Source organism: Carlito syrichta, unplaced genomic scaffold, assembly GCF_000164805.1.
Source record: "Carlito syrichta isolate Samal-C Ts95f unplaced genomic scaffold, Tarsius_syrichta-2.0.1 Scaffold303305, whole genome shotgun sequence".
In the NCBI taxonomy this organism is placed as follows: Eukaryota; Metazoa; Chordata; class Mammalia; order Primates; family Tarsiidae; genus Carlito; species Carlito syrichta.
This window is the reverse complement of record NW_007247401.1, coordinates 572,696-592,627: the sequence shown is the minus strand read 5'-3', so window position 1 is coordinate 592,627 and position 19,932 is coordinate 572,696. Positions and strand designations below refer to the sequence as shown.

The 19,932-nt window shown below is 35.9% G+C and overlaps 1 protein-coding gene across 3 annotated transcripts in view; it reads left to right on the top strand.

Moving 5' to 3' along the window:
* Positions 1-19,932, top strand: part of ALDH1A2 (aldehyde dehydrogenase 1 family member A2) — a 117,229-nt gene that overhangs the window by 65,351 nt on the left and 31,946 nt on the right. For 2 of the 3 annotated variants that reach the window (XM_008058348.2, XM_008058346.1), the window contains 3 exons: positions 4,730-4,791; positions 6,788-6,916; positions 7,073-7,186. In XM_008058348.2, coding sequence (XP_008056539.1) covers positions 4,730-4,791; positions 6,788-6,916; positions 7,073-7,186 — 305 coding nt within the window. The remainder of the gene's footprint in view (positions 1-4,729; positions 4,792-6,787; positions 6,917-7,072; positions 7,187-19,932) is intronic. The other variant, XM_008058347.1, reaches the window with a different exon arrangement.

The following is a 19,932-nucleotide window of genomic DNA, read 5'->3' as shown; positions in this document are numbered from 1 at the left end:
TTAAGTCATCTTGCCGTATTTAGAGAGCATTGACATAAAAGATGGAAAAATGGGCTATAATTTTTTCTCCTAGACAAAGAAGAGTACTCATGATCTATCACCTTAGGTACAGAAGAGAGAATTAACACTGTCTCCCCTTCAAGTTGCCTCTGCCTAGATAAAAGGGAGTGAGGTGATAAGTCCTGGGCTTTTCCATGCAGGGAATATTTCTCTGTAGTGTTCCCTTTATAACTTAAGATACAAGAGTTTGCATGAGTTCTCAGTATGCAAATTTTCAAAGACTGATCTTCGCCATTCTTCACAAAAGGGTTATCATTGTCTTTCTTTATTTGTTGGTTTTATTACCCCATTTGTACTCCTTGACATTATATACTCAAATTCTGTGGTTTGCGATTACCCACCTAAATCCAACACCTTCCTCACAAACAGGTCTTTAATATGTTTTTATGGGTGAAGAACTTGAAGTCTGGAGACCCAGATCTAAATCCAGGAACCACGACTTAACCACTTATACCACTTTGGACTTTACTTCTTTGTGCCATGTTTTCTGTATTTATAAAATGTTGATAATGATAGTTATCTTATTTTTTTCATAGAGCTGTTTTGAGTGTAAGATGAAATAAGAATGGGAAAATATTTTATAAGGCTCTATGGAAATATTATGTAGAGGGTAGCCCCTTTGGGTCTCCTCCCACCATGGGAGCTTTTTTGTCCTCTCAATAAATCCTGCTTTCTAAAAAAAAAAAAAAAAAAAAAAGGATATATTATGTAGAAGTATGTATGTATGTATGTATGGTTTTGATTCTTATTTTACTATTTTAAAAGTAGCAGATAAGGTTCTCATATGCTTCACACTCCTGTCAGGCAAATTATAGAGTTATCAGAAAGGCAATAAATAAACAAACATAAAGTCAGACAACTGTATAGCAACTGCAGATCATTGTAATGTGCATGAACTCCTCTTTACCCTCTCGGCTCCTTTGCATCTTGCTTCTTGGAGTGTGCTTTGTAGGTCAGAAACACACACATCACCTGGGAGCATGTAGAAATGCAAACTCTCAGGTCTCATCCCAGACCTACTGATTCAGAATCTGCATTTTAACAAGATCTCTAGGTGCTTTGTGTGTTCACCCAAGTTTGAGAGGCACCATGTAACATACCTTTAAACGTACTATACAGTAACCCGGTGAACATTTCTAAATTTTAATTATTAGGCTTGAAGAATATGAGAAGAAAATATTACTAGCTCATGAAGCCTGTTATTTCATAGGTTTTCCTTAAGATGAAACTAAAAAATAGCCATTTAACATATTTTAAAAAGGTGAGTTGACTTAACAGAAATTATTAAGTAAATAATAGAATAGGTGACTCGGCAAAAATTATGAAGTTGGTTCTTGAGGGATTGGTCTTAGGATAACCCTTATCTAAAAGCTCAGATCTAGAGAGCAGTGTCTTGGTAGCTGTGAATGACCTCTGGGTTGCTGTTCGCCCTAAGGAGTATGCTCGTAGAAGGCTCTTGTGTTTGTCAGGTACCCTAGAACAGACTAGGGATGTCATCTTTCACTATCCAGATGGAAATACAAACTGAGCTCACACGGTCTAGGGTTCTTTCTTTCTCCCTTTCACTCAGTGTTCTTTTGTAAAGAGTTTAAGCACCAACATATCCTTTAGTTTTTTTATTTACTTCTTAGTGGAACTGTGAGGACTAGAAAATTCAGCCCCTCTCGTGTTAGCCTTTAGTTAAATGTTTATCAAATCTGTGAACAGTTTATCCAAGAAAGTTTTCATTCCCCATAGCTCAGTTTCTCTTGAGACACAATTGAGACACAATTATGAAGTCAAGCTCAGCTCCTTATGAGGTCAGATTTTTAGGATTTTGCCTTGTTTTTTATTCTTGTTTTCATTTTTTCAGTAATTTGTGACATTATATAAGTCATATTATTAAATTTTTAAACATTTAGGACGTAGGGGAAAAGTGCTTTATGAATTGCCGTGTTGTGCTTGTGCGAGTGCCTTGTGAATTTTCTGTGACCCATTCCTGCTGAAATAAACTCCTGTGCTCTTGTTCAATTCATCTTCACCGTTTTTCTCAGCCCCATTTTCACTCCACCTTGACATTACACTCTAATTCTCTGTTCTGTCACTATCCACCTAAATTCATCAGCTTAGCCAAATTACAGAGTTTAGTTTTAGTTTTTTAGTTTACGAAGATCTTCTCCAAATGAAACGTTCTCATCTATTGATCAGTGTTGTGATTCCTCATGAAAAACCTTTTCAGAGATTTAGAAATTGAAGAAGCATGGTAATTTGCACTGTTACAAAGAATGATATCTATTTAGAAGATTTTTGAGTTGCCTGCATACAAATCTAAAATAGTTCATTTGATTTTTAAAATAATACTCAGACTTCTTATTGTCATCCTTTTACAGCTTCAACATCTTGACTATTTTTGTTGTAACAGGAGATATATTTTAAAACAATTTCCTACAGTTATAGAATCCAGCCTATTGCCTAGTGTCTTCCATTTAAAATAATATATATAAAACAGAGTTAAGAGACAAGCAGCAGAATGGAGAAAATCTTTGCAGTAATATGACAGGGATCTAATTTCCTTACTATCCATAGAGCTCTTTAAAGGGCTAAAAAAAAGACTAACCCAATAGAAAAATGGCAGAGAACGTAAACATGAAAAGATGTCCACCTCCATATCTCATTAAATACAAATCAAAACAAGTTGCCATTTTTCAACCATCAGATTGGTTGGAATTAAAACGTTTAAAAGATCCCCAGCATTAAAAAAAATAGAAAAATAGTATGTTGCTGGAATTATGAATTCTGAAGAGTAATTTGGCAGTATTTATGAAACTGTGAAATATATTTACACTTTGACCAAGACATTTCACAGATATGAAAAGATTTGTAAAATGATAATCTTTGCTGAATGATTTATAATAGCCTAAACTGAAAACAAGATCTATGTCCTTCAGGAGAATTTATAGCAGTACCACCATTTATTGAGCCAGTGGAATGACATGCAGTCATTAAAAATATATGCTAGCTTTAAATAAAAAAGGGGGAAAAACAAAATATAAAAGACTGACTAATATGCCATTTGTATAAAAAAGAGAAGGAGGATAAAAAGATGCTAATTATGTTGTACTTTGACATAAATAAAAGTTATTTGAAAAGATGAAACAGATAGCAGTTAGTTATGGAAGGAGGGAGTAGAGATTAGAGGGCCAGAGAGAGAGAGAGAGAGAGAGAGAGAGACAAAGGCCAAGACCTTTAATTGTTTAAAAATATATCATTTTAGCTGGGCTCGGTGGCTCAGCCTGTAATCCCGCGCCTTTGGGAGGCTGAGGTGAGTGGATTGCCTGAGCCCGTGGGTTCGAGACCCGCCTGGGCAGCGAGACCTCATCTCTACAATAAATTTAAAAAAAAAAAAAAAATCAGCTGGGCGTGGTAACGCATACCTGTAATTCCGGCTACTGGGAAGGCTGAGGCGGAAGGATCACCGGAGCCCAGCAGGTCGAGGTCCAGTCTGGGCGACAGAGTGAGACTCCAACTCAAAAAAAAAAAAAAAAAAAAAAAAAAAAAATATATATATATATATATATATATATATATAATTTTGAATTAGCTAAAACAGTTTTGTGTGATAAGTGTTAGTGATTCAGATGTGTTGAGAGACAATAATAAACAATCCAGTTCACATAAATTATCTTCCCCAACCCACACACTCCTCCTGTCCCCACCGTCTCTCCCTACCTAATAGTTATGCTTTCATGAATATTAGTTGAGTGTCTTGAATATTAGTTGAGTGGGAGACTACTTTTGAGACAGAAAACAAGTATCAGTGAAGTGGTCAAAGGGCTGGCAATGGAGGAAAAAACAGACTTTGCCTAGGATTAGAAATGAAAAGCCATCTGCTAAAAACGAAGCATTCTTTGGTTACTGCAGTTAGCCCTTTAACATAATTCAGATAAAAGCAATAATATTTTCCTAAGGAAGAGTTTGGTTCAGTTTTCTGTATAATTATTCTAATTGCCTATTATTTTTATAAGGAAATAAGGCTATTAAATTTCTCTCAAGTTCTTTTTACTTCAGCCCCTAAGGACACAAGGACATCTTCATTTCTATGTCTAGTTTGAGGGCAGAGACTTTGGCTTATTGATAGAGTTCTTCTTAGAAGGGACTTTGCCTTCTTTAAATAGCCCTGGATATGCCTGTGTTTCACCAGTACCCAGGAAGTACATTTTGACACTTGGATTGAGTTATGAATTATATCTTAGTTTTACTCCTCACTTTTTTCACTTGTCTAGCATTTAAAATTTGCCCAATAACATTTTAGTTTTTTAATACTTCAGAAAATTATTTAAAAGCTTGTTATCTTAATATTTACCTAAGAATTTAGTTTCAAGTATTTTCCAGTTTCCAGTTCTCCCTTCGCTTCCCCACTGCATCTCATAAGACTTTTAGTGACATCAATTATAGTGTTCTTCATTTTGCCTTAGAGGTCCTCTCCTCAGTCCTCTGGGTGTCTGGGAGCTATATCCAGAGGTACCCTGTGCCAAGTGATAGTCTTCTGCCAGCTTTCGTGCACGGTGAAGGAGAATGTTTTTTCAACTTTATTTCTGTTTTTTGCTTTTTGCACCAAAGTTCTCCCTCTGCATTTCTTTTTCTTTTCTAATCTAAACTTTCTGAGAGTGATCACGCTTATTTCTTTCAGATGGAGACTATTTTACCTTTACAAGACATGAACCCATTGGAGTGTGTGGACAGATCATCCCAGTGAGTGTATCTTCTCGCACCTCGTATTTATTTTCATTTGAACCAGTTCTCTTAAAGACACATAAAACATGGTCCTCAGCTATGTGTGTTTTCCATTACTGGAGAAAAAAACTGAGCTCATGTTGTTGACATATCTTTAACAGCCTCCCTGCAAATGCTTATTTGAACAGGTTAATAGGGTTTCAGCTCCGTTACCAGGAGTTGAGTTCTCAAGTCATGGAATTCTCATGATTAAAATAAGCAAAACAAAGCACATTGTATTAATCTGCCCTCGGTTATGGATGTCCATTCTCCTTATGGAAAATTAATGTTTTGTTATATTTGCTTGTTTTTTTTTTTTAGAACTGTGACTCACCATCTTTCTAGGCATATTATTTTATATGGTCTTTTAATCCCATTCTTTCCCACTGTTTCTTTTCACAAGAATCTAGATAGAAGACACTACAGAAGACACAGCAGTACAATTAACGTCACGGTCATAATTGAAACCATGCCGGGCTGTTGTGTGTCTTGTAAAGGGAAATAGATGTAGTGCTTAGTGTTTGGATTGGAACATTAAACATTGTCCTTTTTTTCTCTGTCTCTCATACATACCCGTGGCACAATACAAAGCATCACTGAAGCTTCTACCAGTTCTAGCTAATAGTTCTGGCAGGGAATTCAAGGGGAGGCTCAAATTAAACTCTTACAGTATAGACAAGAAGTTTTCTCCTTTCAAAATATTGGAGAATAACTTAAGATGATCTTTGGCTTTGGGAACCCAAGTTTTTTGTGGGGTATTAATATTTGTTCAACTAGTAAACCCCAGGTTACTATGAAATTTATCAGAGAATGAAAAGAGAAAATGAGAGGTTTGGTTTAAGTTCTTCTGCTCCTAAGCACCCCAGAGAAGTCCTACCTGGATCAGCTCAGTGGTGAGGTCTGCCACCATCCTTGTAGGACTCAAACTTGCTCTTCTTGCCCTTCCCCAGACTCTCAAGCTGCAGCTTCACTGACAGGACAAGAGCTGCTTGTCAGCTAGCTCCGGTTCAATTACTGCACGCCAAGATTTATATTCTGTAGATGGAATTAAAACATTACCATGGACTCCCAAGTTTATAAACAACTAAGGGGAAAAGAAATTGGGTGTTTGGTGAAGGCAAGACACTTGTATATTTTCGCAAGCTTGCCAGAGCTAGTGAGAAGCCTTCAAGGATGGCAGCTGAGATGCTTCAGGCAGAAACACACTGTGGTTAGGGGCTGAAGCCAGGGGACCAGGATTTCTGTTTTCTTTCTTAATGAAATTATCAATGACACCTGATAGTACTGAGGCTCATGCCTGAGCTTATGACAATCCAAACTTAATATCCTTTTAACATCAGTTTAAACAATTTTAGGCCCCAAATTCATAACTCACATAAACATAACTTTAGTCTTCATTAGCTTATTTTGCAGTAGAAAAGAGACAAATGAAAATTTTTGCATCAGTACATGCATTTTATTTTTTGTAATCATATGTGTTTGTGACAACACGTGTATATAAAGAAAACATGCTATTGTGACATATAATTAGTTGGGTTAATGTAACTCACAGTTAGAATTTTATCTTCTAGTTCTTCCATGCTGAAGAGCTTTCAAACCAGTGTAGAAATTCTGGTGTAAAAATCCGAGACGCAAGCAAAAGTTTTCATACAAAATAACTTACTAAAACTAAAGCCCAATTTAAAAAATATATCAAACAATAATGGTGAAAAGCCAGTCCAAAACAAAGAAAAAACAAAAACTCCCTTTTCACCATGAGATTTTTTTTTTTTGATGGGTAGTTGGAATAGAGATTTTCAAGGTCAGTGCTATTCTATTCTTAACAAAGTAATTAAACATCCAAACATCTATACTTTGTGGTGGACAGGATTTATGTTGAAGACTATTTTGAGAAATCTGAGAAGTCACAGCTTGAAAACAAAATGGTAAAGGAATATATTTCCATCTATCAACTTCTGATTTTTTTTCTTTTCAGTGGAACTTCCCCCTGCTGATGTTTACCTGGAAGATTGCACCAGCTCTGTGCTGTGGCAATACAGTAGTTATTAAACCAGCAGAGCAGACGCCACTCAGTGCACTCTACATGGGAGTCCTCATTAAGGAGGTGAGAGAAGCTGACTTCAGGAGTGGTTCCAGCTCTTCTGATAGTTGAAGCCTGCTAAAGCATATCTCTTTTAACAGTATAGACAAGAAGTTTTCTCTTTTCAAAATATTGCATTCACTCTCACAAAACACATTTCCTCCTATTCTGTTTCCTTAGGCTGGCTTTCCACCTGGAGTCATCAATATTTTACCAGGGTACGGGCCAACGGCTGGGGCAGCAATAGCTTCTCACATTGGCATAGACAAGATTGCGTTCACAGGATCTACTAAGGTATGTATCTCAGAAACCGGGGGTTGAGAACCAGCCCTGCAAATAAATTGAGGAGCTAGAAGTACACTTCATTATTACCCATAGGCCGGACACTAAAAGGGCAGAGTATCAAGCCCACAATGGGTACCACTGATGTCACAGACAGAACCCTGGGTTATGTGGAAGCACAGGCGCACACTTACCATTTGATGCCACAGTTTTCTGAGCATTTTTGTGATACCACCTGTGTAAAAAACTATTACAGAAGCTGGCGTTCTAGACACTTTTTGGAGTGGGGAATAATAATGGCAGAAGAAAGTTAAACTGAAAATCTAAACTGGCTTCTAGTAGGGATGAGAGTAGAGACAAACTTTCTCTTCTCATTGTTTCACCAGTCCTGTGGATGCAGCTGGCAACTAACCGCCCATGGCCTGTAAGGAGTGATAAAGAGCAGCAGTCTGTAAATTTTTTGTATAAAGGACCAGATAGCAAATGTTACATATTTTGCAGGCAATGTGGACTCTGTTGCAACTGCTCAACTATGCCCTAATAGCACCAAGCAGTCATAGATAATACATAAATTAATGAGTGTGGCTATGTGCCAATAAAATTTTATTTATAGACACTGAAATTGGAATTTTAATGTAATTTTTACAATCATAAAATATTAATCTCTTTATTTTTTTCAGACATTGATACAAAAACTATTTTTAGCTTGAAGACCATATCAAAACAGGTAGCAGGCCAAATATGGCCCATGGACCATAGTTTACAAATCTCTGATACAGGGTCCGAAGTCTGCTTAGGGAAATTTATAAAATATTACTGCACTATGTCTTTGATTTAGTTAACAGATGATAAAAGGGAGTCTGATTCATTTTTTTCAAGTAGAACTTCACAGGTGACACCATCATTGAACAAAGGATGTCTGCAGGTCTAGAACTGTGCTATCTGATAGAAATAGAATGAAAGCAACGTTTGTCATTTAAAATCATCAAGTACCCACATTAATACAGAATTAATGATACTTGATTTAAATGACTCATGTTAATTAATTTCAAAGAATAAATATTATAAAATATTAATAAACTTGAATGTCAATTAACTAATTGACAAGTTTCTGAGATTATATTTCTCAAGAGTTAATATTGTTTGTTTCTAAACCTTTTATTCTAGTTACATTTGTTATTATAATTTTGCCATTTAATGAAATTTGTAAACCAAAATGTGTGTGAAAAGGAATTATTGTTTCTAAATATTTGCTAAAGTCTAGATGGTAAGAAAAACTGCATCAATTAGGAGTGGGCAAGACAATTGTAAAAAATTGGGGGAAAATATAAATCTAGATAGAGTGCGCACCTGGATTGCTTTATAAATGTTTTTAGTCCCCACTTTACTGTATAGAAATTGAAACCAGAAATTTTAAATGGTTTCTAAGGATTTAATCAGAAAGGATAGGTGGACCTATAATAGAAGTGCTTGATCCTATGCCAAAAGACTGGAGAATGTGTATGTATATTTTAAAACTAAAATGAAATATTTAAGGTATCTTTTCCTGCTTTTATCCTTTTTGTTAACCAATCGGTGGTCCTGATTGAGTCAGTCAAGAGGCTACTTCTACTGTGTAATTTTTAAATAGAAATTTTTAATAAAAATTGGAGCATAATATATAAATGAGATATAACACATTGCCATGTCATCACCTATATCTCCTTCATTTTTAAGTAGCTACATAGGATACTCTTATAGCATTCTATCATAATTTAATTAATTCTCCATTAATATACACTTTAGCATGGCTTTTTCCCACTTTTTTTCCATTACAGAGACTACTGAAATAAAAACCTTTGGAGATCCAAGAAAAAATTTATTTGTGTATATTTATATATGCATACATACATACACACACACAAGTATATGTATATACACACACAAATATATATACACACACATTTATGTATATATTAGATCTGTTAGGTATGTTTCTAGAAGTAGAATTGCAAAATAATAGTATATTTATGTTTTAACTTGCTTACTGAGAATGCCGTACAGTGATGGTTTAATTCGTAAGATATCTTTGTATGTTAAGTATGTTAATCTTTGTTGTAGAATGTGTAAATATTCTGCTCTTTTCTTTTTAATTTTTTAAAATAGAGTTGTTTGGCATGCCCAAGCGTTAAATTTGTATGTAGTCCTGTCTTTCAGTCTTGCTCTTAATGGCTTCAGGGTTTCCTGTCATCTTTGAAGAAAGCCCTTCAAAGATTATATTATACAAATGCCTCTTAACATTTTCTTTCAGTCCTTTCATGGCTTTGCTTTTGTTTAAATCTATAATCTGGTTGGAATTTATGTTCATGTATAATAAAAAGTGAGACCCGGGTGCGGTGGCTCACACCTATAATCCCAGTACTTTTGGGCAACTTGGCAAGACATCACCTCTAACCGGGCATGGTGGCACGTGCCTGCCTGTAGTTCCAGCTACTTGGAAGGCTGAGGTAGAAGGATCTCCTGAGCCCAGTAGGCCGAGGCTGCAGTGACCGTGAGTGTACCACTGCACTCCAGCCTGGGTGACAGAGTGAGACTCCAATTCAAAATAAATAAATAAATAAAAATAAAGTGAGGGTCAAGTCTATTTTTTTGTTTTGTTGGTTTTTTTTGTATTATATTTTTGTCTTCTATTTCTCAAATTTGGGCTTTTATTTTGGTGATTTGGATTCTTCTGTTAAAGTTAAGATTTTGGTGGTGTTGCTTTTCCAGCTTTCTTAGGTTATTTTTTAGGCTGTTAACTTGTGATCTTTCCATTTTCTTCATGTATGTTTATAGAGATATGAATTCCCCCCTTCGTAATGTTTTCATGGCATCCCAGAGGTTTTTGTAAGAGTTTTCTTTGTTTTCATTTGTTTCTAGGTATCTTTTAATCTCTGTTTGATTTCCATGTTGACCCAGGAGATTTTTAGCATCATACTATTTAGTGTCCATGTCTTTGGGTTTTGGGGGAACTTTGTTGGTGTTGATATTCATTTTTATTCCACTGTGGTCTTAGAAGGTGCATGGCAGAATTTCAATTTTTGTAATTTCTTTTTGCTTGATTTATGACTGAGGATGTGGTCTATCTTAGCACATGTTCCATGTAATGATAAGTAGAATGTATATTCTGTGGTTATTGGGTGGAGTGTTCTGCAGGTATCAATTGATTCCATTTAGTCAAGCATCACGTTGAGGTTTCAAACTTCCTTGTTGATTTTTTGTCTTGATGATATATCTAGGGTTGTGAATGGGGTATTTAAGTCCCCAGCTTTGATAGTGTTAGGGTCAATAACTTCTTTTAGTTGACCTAGAAGCTGCTTTATGAAAGTTGGTGCTTTTATGTTGCTGCATGTATGTTTAGGATGGATATTTCTTATAGATGGATTGAACCTATTTTTGTTAGCTTAAAGGGTATCTTGTCTAATATTAAGATCATGACTACTGCTTTCTTTTGTGTTCTATTTGCCTGAAATTTTGTTTCCCATCCTCTTACTTTGAGCCTGTGAGTATCCGTTCTGATGAGATGAGTCTCTTAGAGACAACATATTGTTGCCTCATGATAGTTTAGCCATTTTGCTATTCTATATGTTTTCATTGGTGCATTTAGTCCATTCACATTCAGGTTAATTATTGAGATGTGAGAGTTTACCCCTGTCATGAGGTCCTTATAGAGTTTGTTGTTATAGCTGCTGTTTGTTTGTTGTCTTTTGATTTTTGGGTTGATTCATGTGTGTTTCCAGTATTTTTCCTGCATTCATGGAAAGGGTGTTGTCATTATTTTTTTCTTTCCTCTATGTTTAATAATTTCTTAAGTGTTTCTTGTAGAGCTGGTCTGGAGGCAGCGTAAACTTTAGAGATTGAGTGTCTAGGAAGGATTTTAATTCTCCATCACTGATGAAGCTTAGCTTAGCTGGGTAGGTAATTCTTGGTTGAAATTGTTTATCTTTGATAATTTTGAAGATTGGGCTCCAAGTTTTCCTAGCCTGAAGTGTTTCTGTAGATAAGTCTGTTGCTATTCTAATTGGTCTTCCCTGGTAGGTAGTCTGATCTTTCTCTCTTGCTGCCTTTAGGATTTTTTCTTTTATACCTACTTTGTGTAGGCAAATTACTATGTGACTAGGAGTTGGTCTTCTCATTTGTTGTCTTGCAGGGGTTCTCTGAATCTCCTGTGTTTGAGTGGTCACGTCTCTGATGAGATGAGGGAAGTTTTTTGGATAATTTCATGGAATGTTTGTTCCAGAGTGGTCTCTTTCTCTCTATCTGCCTCAGGGATTCCAATTACTCTTAGGTTCAGCCTCTTGAAATAATCACTCTTGGAAGTTTTGTTTTGTCTTTTTAAGCTTCTTTTCCATGTTTTTAACAATTTTGGTTGGTTCCATATTTTGGTCCTCAAGTTATGAGATTCTTTCTTCTGCTTGGTCAATTCTGCTTTCCATGCTTATCAGTTTGTTGTTCATTTCACTCACTGTATTCTTTATTGCTGTTATCTAATCTATCAACTCCTTTCTCTTGTCTCTCCTCATTTCTCTCTATTAATATCTTGATATCTGGGTTTGTGGTTTGAGATCAGTCATTCTGGGGGCTCTTTATTGTTTGTGTTCCGAAGTCTGTATTTTCAGTGGTTGACCTCCCAGTGGTCTGTGTGAGACCCATATTCTTCCTTTGGTTTTTCTTCATTTGTGTAGATTTTTCCTCCATCCCCCTTTTTTTAACCTCTTCTTTAATTCTGTTGTTTAGGGATTGGGGGTAGCTTTTACTTCTGTTTGCTCAATCTCCTATTCTTCCTTATGTAGATCCTCTAGCTTTGCTCAATTCTGAAGGTGGAGTTGATGGAGGGGCTGTACTTTTTGCACTTTTGAGATTTAATTGTGATTAAGAAACTATCTGCAGATCCCAGTATCTGCTGGTAGGTGTGTGGGCTCCCTGGAATCCACTTCTCACCATCTTACAATCTGTCCATGCAGTGGGGGTAAAGGTTTGTCCTCTGAAAGCAAAATGAGGTAAGAAAAAGGAAAAGAATGGAAAAAGGAGGGAGGAAGATGAGAGAAAGATGGAGAGAGAGAAAAAGAAGATGGAAAACAGACAAGCATACCAACTAACAAATGAACAGACATACAAACAAAGACAGGCAAGATAAAAAAAGAAAAACATACAGACAATCATACAAACACACAAACTGACAAAAAAAACCCTATTGATGTACTCTCCCTCAAAAATATCCATACACAAACAGGAAGTCTAAAAAAGCCCATTAAAATAACAGAAACACAGGGCATATGAAAATGTAATCAAAAACAGAAACACAGAAAGAGGAAAAAAACAAACACACAAAATAAGCAAAAAAAAAAAACAAATAGCAAAACTCACTCTGAGGTTGTACCTAAAACTTCAACTTCCTTTAAGCTCTGGTCTCCAGCTCCTCCCCTCTGCTCTCAGCACTGATAGGGTTGCTCTCAGTGTGGGTCAGATGCCCTAGGGACTACTGTGGGAGGAGGGTGGATCAGATCTGGACTCACCCAGTTTGCTGCCACTGCTGTCAAGTGTCTCATTCAGATCTGATGTGTCTGTGTCTGTTCCAGTGTAGGGGAAAGGTGTCTGTTTCTCCGAGTTTGATGAGAAGATAACCTCTAGGTCCCAGGTTGGAAGCTGGGCAGAGCTGGACTGGGCAATACATGTCTCTGCCTGGTCCCAGGACAGAGTAAATGGTGCCAGTAGCATTTCCTCAACAGTGGCAGGGTTTCTTTCTAGCTTTCCATGACCTGCTCTCTCCATGATCCTGGGGCCTGTGCAGCTCTGCAGTCACAGGTGATGGTGTAGGCCAGGCACCAGGTGGTAAGGATCAGCTTTTTCCAGTGTTTTCTGCTGCCTCTTCTCAGGAGAACCCTGAGAACAGCAGATGATCCTATGTGCCGGGGGCTCCAATCTCAGGCTGGTGGCAGGTTGCAGTCATCTCTGGAGGAGAGCCCTTGGTCTCCCCTTGGATGGACTTTCACTCACCCACTAGCACACACCCAGTCATGCAGAGAGCCTTTATGGACACTTGCCTTTTTTGTTTTGTTTTGTTTTGTTTTGTTTTTTACTTGTAGTCTCACTCTGTTGCCCAGGCTGGAGAGCAGTGGCATGCTCATGGCCACTGCAGCCTTGACCTGCTGGGTTCAGGTGATCCTTCCACCTCAGCCTTCCAAGTAGCTGGAAATACAGGCGTGCACCACCAAACCCAGCTAATGTTTTTGATTTATTGTAGAAATGAAGTCTCACCAAGTTGCCCTCTCACCAAAGTGCTGGGATTATAGGCATGAGCCACCATGTCTGGCCTATACTCGCTTTTGCAGAGACTCTCCCAGTCTGACCGGTTCCATCACCATCTTGCCTGAAATCCCTTCAAATTGATTTTCTAAGCACCTTGTATTCCTCCCAAAAACTCTCATTGGAAATTTGGTTGGCATTGCATTACATGTCTATATTAAATTGAGGTTAAGTGCTATCTTTATAGCATATTGATGTCTCATCTAGGAACATGAATTAAATATCTTCAGTTTTTTAGTGTTCATCACTTATGTCGTCATATGGGTCTTAGGCATTTCTTGATAAAGTAACATTTTTTTCCCCCAAGGTATTTACACCTGAATACTGGGCCCCATTTAAAAACAATAAGTCATGATATTATGTAGTGGAAAGTTACATTGAATAGATAGAACCTTATCATTCAATCCAGACAAAAAAATCACATCATGAGTGAGTGAATAAAAGCATAAGCACCCATTACCATGTTGCTTGGGTTCAAATCTGTGTTTGCTAATGAAAATCATTTTTAAGCTTTTAAAATGATTTTTATTGAAGTATAATTACATATAATAAATTGTACCTATTAAGTACCACTTATATACACCCATGTAATCACCATCCAAAAAAAATACAGAATATTTGTATTCCCCAAAAAGATTTAACATGCCTCTTTGTGGGTAACACTCTTGGCTCCAGGCAACCACTGATCCTTTTTATTAATTTTTCCTATTTTAGAATTTCATATAAATGGAATAATACTGCATATATTCTTCTGTGTTTGGTTGTATGTGTGTGCACATGTGCACAGATATTTTTATTGTTCAGCATTTAATGTCTTATTGATATGGTCAGGTTTAAATTCCCCATCTTGATTTTTATTTTCTCTTTATCCCATCTTTTTTTGTCCATCTTTCCTTTGCCTGCCTTCTTTTGGATGAATTGAGTAATTTTTGCACTCCATTTTGTTTTCAGTTTTGCATTATTAGTCATACCTCTTTTTTAAAGCATTTGCTTTAGTGTGTAGTATGCATCTTAATCATAGTCTACCATTAAATGGTATTATGTTTGTTCATGTATAACATGACAATTATACAACGGCATTTTTCCACACCTCTTTCCATTCTCTGTGCTATTGGTGCCTTATAATTTACTTCTATATATATTATATGGCCCACAATACATTGATACTGTATTTGTTTAAAAATTTTAAATAGGAAAACAAAATTATTCTACATTTACTCACATACTTACTGTTCCTGGCTCTCTTGTTTCTTTGATGTAGGCCCAAATTTTCTTCTGGTATCATTTTTCTTATCTGTGAAGAACTAACTTTAACATTTCTTGTAGTGCAGGTCTACAAATGATTAATTCTCTCAGCTTTGTTTGTCTTTAAAAAATACCTGCACATGCATGTTTGTTGCAGCTCTAGTCACAATAGCAAAAACATGGAACCAGCCATGCTGCCCATCAAAGCTGGACTGGATTTAAAAAAATGTACATATACACAATGGAATATTATGCAGCCATAAAGAAGGACAAACATATGGACTTCACAGCAACTTGGGTGGATTTAGAGTATCATATAGTGATCTATCACAGAAACAAAGAACAAAGTACCATATGTTCTCACTCATAAGTGGACCTTGAACAATTATCATAATACTATAAGAAAGAGATGGGCAGTAGCAGGAAACTGCCCAGGGAGGGAACATGGGATTGGCAGTTGAGGGAAACTGCCAGGGGAGGGAGAGGCACACCTCATCAACAAGGGTAACTGCATAATGAACATTTGTATACCTAATCCTGAATAGTACCCCGCTTTTTTTTTTTGTGAGCTTTGTTCTCCAGTGAGATGCCCTTAGCTAGCATCTCCTCTTTCTTTTTCTTTTTTTTTTTTATTAAATAATTTTTTTTTAATTTGTGGGGTGCAATTCAGGGTTCTTTGTTTCTATGATAGGTCACTGAGTATGATAGGCTCTAAATCCATCCAAGTTACTGTGAAGTCCATTTGTTTGTCCTTCTTTATGGCTGCATAATATTCCATTGTGTATGTGTACATTTATTTAATCCAATCCAGCTTCGATGGGCAGCATGGTTGGTTCCATGGTTTTGCTATTGTGAATAGAACTACAACAAACATGCGTGTGCAGGTATCATTTTTGTAGAACAGTTTGAGTTCCTTTGGGTATATTCCCAATAGGGGAATTGCTGGGTCATATGGAAGGTCAATTTCTAGTTCTTTCAGAAATCACCACACTGTCTTCCAAGAGGTTGCACTAGTTTGCATTCCCACCAGCAGTGTGAAAGCCTTCCTTTTTCTCTGCATCCTCACCAGCATCTGTTTGTTTTATTAATGATGGCCATTTTTACTGGTGGTATCTCAATGTGGTTTTGATTTGCATTTCTCTGGGCAGCTCTCCTTTCACCATGGTTATTTTTATTGTACAATATATTTCTGTCCATATTTTATTCCATATTTGAATTTTGTATTTTATTGGTCTCTCAGTCTGTTCATGAGTCAACACTACACTATTTTGACTTCCAAATATGTATAATATAGAGTAGGAGAAATCATATCTTTTATTTAGGGCTTTTTAATGGCTATTTTTATTTTTTTAATTAAACTTTATTTTAGATATTATTTTTCTTTGCAATACAATTTCCATCTTCAGAATGCAATCAGATGGTAGCTATATTAAAGTAAAACTCAATCTAAAAATTGAGTAAGAGATTGTTGCCCTTTGGATTCTGTTGAATCTTCCTTCCCAAGAATGTGGTGTCATTAATTTTTTTTATTTGTGAGCATATGCTTTCATGTTTTTCAGAAATACTTTACACTAATTTTTTACTGATTGAACTTTTAAAAACATACTTTTTTCTTTTGAAATCTGGCAATGTATTTTTGCCTTGAGGCTATAAGCACATGAGATTCTTATTGATTAATTCTATAATGTAATACTTGTATTAATGACTTTCCTAATGCTACATCTCACTTGCATTTCTGCACAAAAGTGCTGAGTCATGACATGATGTTTTCATGTGTTGCTGCAATGGTTTCTAATAGTTAAAGTGTTAACTATTTGTATGTCCTGTTTGTCATGATATTTTGTATGACTTAATCCAGGCAAAATTCTTGTATCTCTCTTATACAAGTGGACTAAGAATACTGGGAAAAATAACTACTATGCAACTTTTGAATAGTTCACATACCGCTGGTTTATCAATTAGTTCTTTAGTAGAACTTTTCTTTAGAAAAGAATTTAGATTATAGAAATTTGGTTCTTTTTTTTTATGTGGGGAGGGGTCTATGGTAAATGTTCTATTTCTCCTTCAGATATTGTTCAGTTTAGTATCTCTAACCTCATGGGGCAAATGTGAATAGCAGTGAGAAGTCTGGGCTTTAAGTGTACCCCTCATTTCCACTAGTTCACATTCCTCACCCTTCTTCTCCAGTCCCTTCTGAGACTCCAGTGTTCATTGTTTAATTCTATATGCCTTTGTGAACTCTTCAGTTAGCTCCCACTTTTAAGCAAGAACATGTGTCATTTGGTTTTCCGTTCTAGCTTTACTTAGGATAATGGCCTCCAATTCCATCCAAGTTTCTACACATGTCACTATTTCATTCTTTTTTATGGTTGAATAGTATTCCATGGTGCATATATACCACATTTTCTTTATCAGTTGATCAACTGGTGGGCATTTTAGGTTGGTTCCACATCTTTGCAATTGTGAATTGTGCTGTGATAAACATACAAGTGAAGGTGTCTTCTTTGTATAATAACCTTTAGGTAGATACCTAGTAGGTGATCGAATCGTAGATCTGTTTGTAGTTCTTTTTTTTTTTCCTGTAATTTGCATTGTATTTATTTTTAAAATTTTTATTTTAATATTATGGGGTACAATTCAGGGTTAGGTATACAAATATTCATTGTGCAGGTACCCTTGTTGATGAGGTGTGTCCTCCCTTCCCCAGGCAGATATCGACTACTGTCAATCCCACCTCTCCGCCCCCCTCCCTCCCACAGTTTCCTACCCCACATCTTTAAAATAAAATCATTTAAAAAACATTATAAGTGGTATGTACTTATTTTTATAAGATGCACATAAATAGTAATTTTTCTGACTTTTAGAATTACGAATTATCTGACTTCTATTGTTTTATTTTGGTTTTTTTCACAATGAACATGTATTACTTTGCAGTAAACAATTGTTTTAAAAAAGAAAATAAGTATAACTTGACATAATATCAAAGTGGAAAAAAGTCTTATTTTATCTTCATTATTTAATTTTTTCTGGATATAAAATTATAATTTGACAGTTTGTGCTTTGTTTTATTTTACTTTAGAAACTTTAAAGTTGCCATTCTGTTTTTTTCCCCTGACTTTTACTGTTTCTGATGAGACATCAGCTGTCATTCCTTGTTTTATTTTATGTACTTTTTTTCCTTCTCTGTTTTTAGATATTTTTTTGCTACTGGTGTTCAGCAATTTGATTGTGATGTGCTTTTGTGTAATTAATTTTGTCCTAATTGGGGTTCATTAAAACTCTTTAATCCATGAGTTTACAGTTTTCATCAAATTTGGAAACAAGTATATTTTTGTCTCCCACTTCCCCTTTTGAATTACATTTATGTTAGATCACTTGACATTATCTCACAGGTCACTCGGGGTCTTTTAACTTATTTCCAGCCTTTTTTCCTTTGTGCTTCAGGCTGGATAACTTGCACTGTCATCTTGAAGTTCACTGATCTTCTATAGTGTTTCATCTACTTCAGAGTTTTCCAGTGACTTTAAAAAATATCTTACATTTTCCTCCTTTTTGTACCCCTGTTTTCTTTTAAGTTTGGAATATATTTCTAATATTTGCACATTTTAACAGCTCTTTTATTTTTGTTTCTACTTCTAATGACTGGTATTTTTTTCTGGTTATGGGTCTTTTTTCTGTTTTTCATTTCTGTTAATTTTTAAAAGATTGCTGGACATTGTGACCATTACATTGTTGAACATGTGGATTTTGTTGTCTTTCTTTGAAGAGTGCTGGTTGTATTTTTTTTTTTTCTGACAGGTGGTTAAGTCACTTGATATTCAGCTTGACTCTTTTGGGACTTGTTTTTCAACTTTGTTAGGACTGGTTTATCCTTATGAACAACTTGAAATCCTTCTGGGATTTCTACTGAATGCCTCCAGTGTTCACCAACATGGTTTTAATCTATCAGGCCAAAAGTCAGATGTCTTACCAGCCCTGTGTGAGTTATGTGAATTATTCAGCATACGGATTACTTGATATTTGTTGTTTTCCCAGTCTCATGGAGTCTTACCTTATGCATTCCTAACTTAGGATTCAGTTGAATACTTAAAGGGAACATGCAGATTTCTGGACCTCGTTCTCTCCCTCTGGTACTCAGCTCTTCACATTTTAGCTTCCCCAGCCTTTGTGGCCTCTGATCTCTTATTTCATCAACTCATTGAGACCATCATGTTCTGTTTTGGTCTTCCCATCCCATTCTGCAATCTAGAAAGACTTTTGGGGAAAAAAATGACTTTCCTTATTTGTTTTCCTTGTCTCTAGATTCATAATCCCATACTGCTTGATGCCTAGTGTTTCAAGAAAACAATTTCATATATTTTATAGTTGTTTATAGTGGTAGGACAAGTCCAGCGTCAGCTACTCCATTATGATTAGAAATGGAAGTCTCTGTGGCACCTTTTGATTAATTTTTATATTGCTCTTTAATTTTCTGTAGGTTTCATGCAGACCAACCTTATCCTTATAGTTTAACTATAATATATCCAATTTGAGATAATGATAATGAAGTTACTATTTTATTTACTTTAGTTGCTAATATTAAGTTTAAAGAGTACTGCCCTAAGGACATTTGGATTAGGAAAAGTCCTTGTATTAACTGGTATTGAGTATTTAAGGAGTATGTTTTTAGTTCCATAAATAACTCCTTTTTAATATATTTAAGTGACCTGATTTGCTTTTCAGTTCAGTGTTGATTTTATAAGTTTTAGTTTCAGAAGAGGGTAGTTTCTGGTTGTATATGCAGATTTGGGAAGAAGGCATTCTCTTTGGAGTCTATATTCCCTTAGGCCTTCTCCTCAGTGCCTCAAGTAGTACAAGTAGTACTTTAAACATTCGTTGCTGCATGAAGGAGGAAAGACTGAATTTGATAAATAAAAGTTTAATATTAGAGCTAAAAGATGATGTATCAGTGGTACACTTGTCTTCTTTAAAATGCTACCATAAGTGAAGGGTTTTCTGTGTCTTACTTTGTATCTATATAATTGTGGGCCAGTCATGTAATTCTGTGCAAAATTGGCTTAATAATAGTGAGCATATGCTAGGTGTGGTGGCGCATGCCTGTAGTTCCAGCTACTTGGGAAGTTGAGTTGGGAGGATCGGCTGAGCCCAGAAGTTCAAGGCTGCAGTGAGCTGTGATTATACCACTGCAC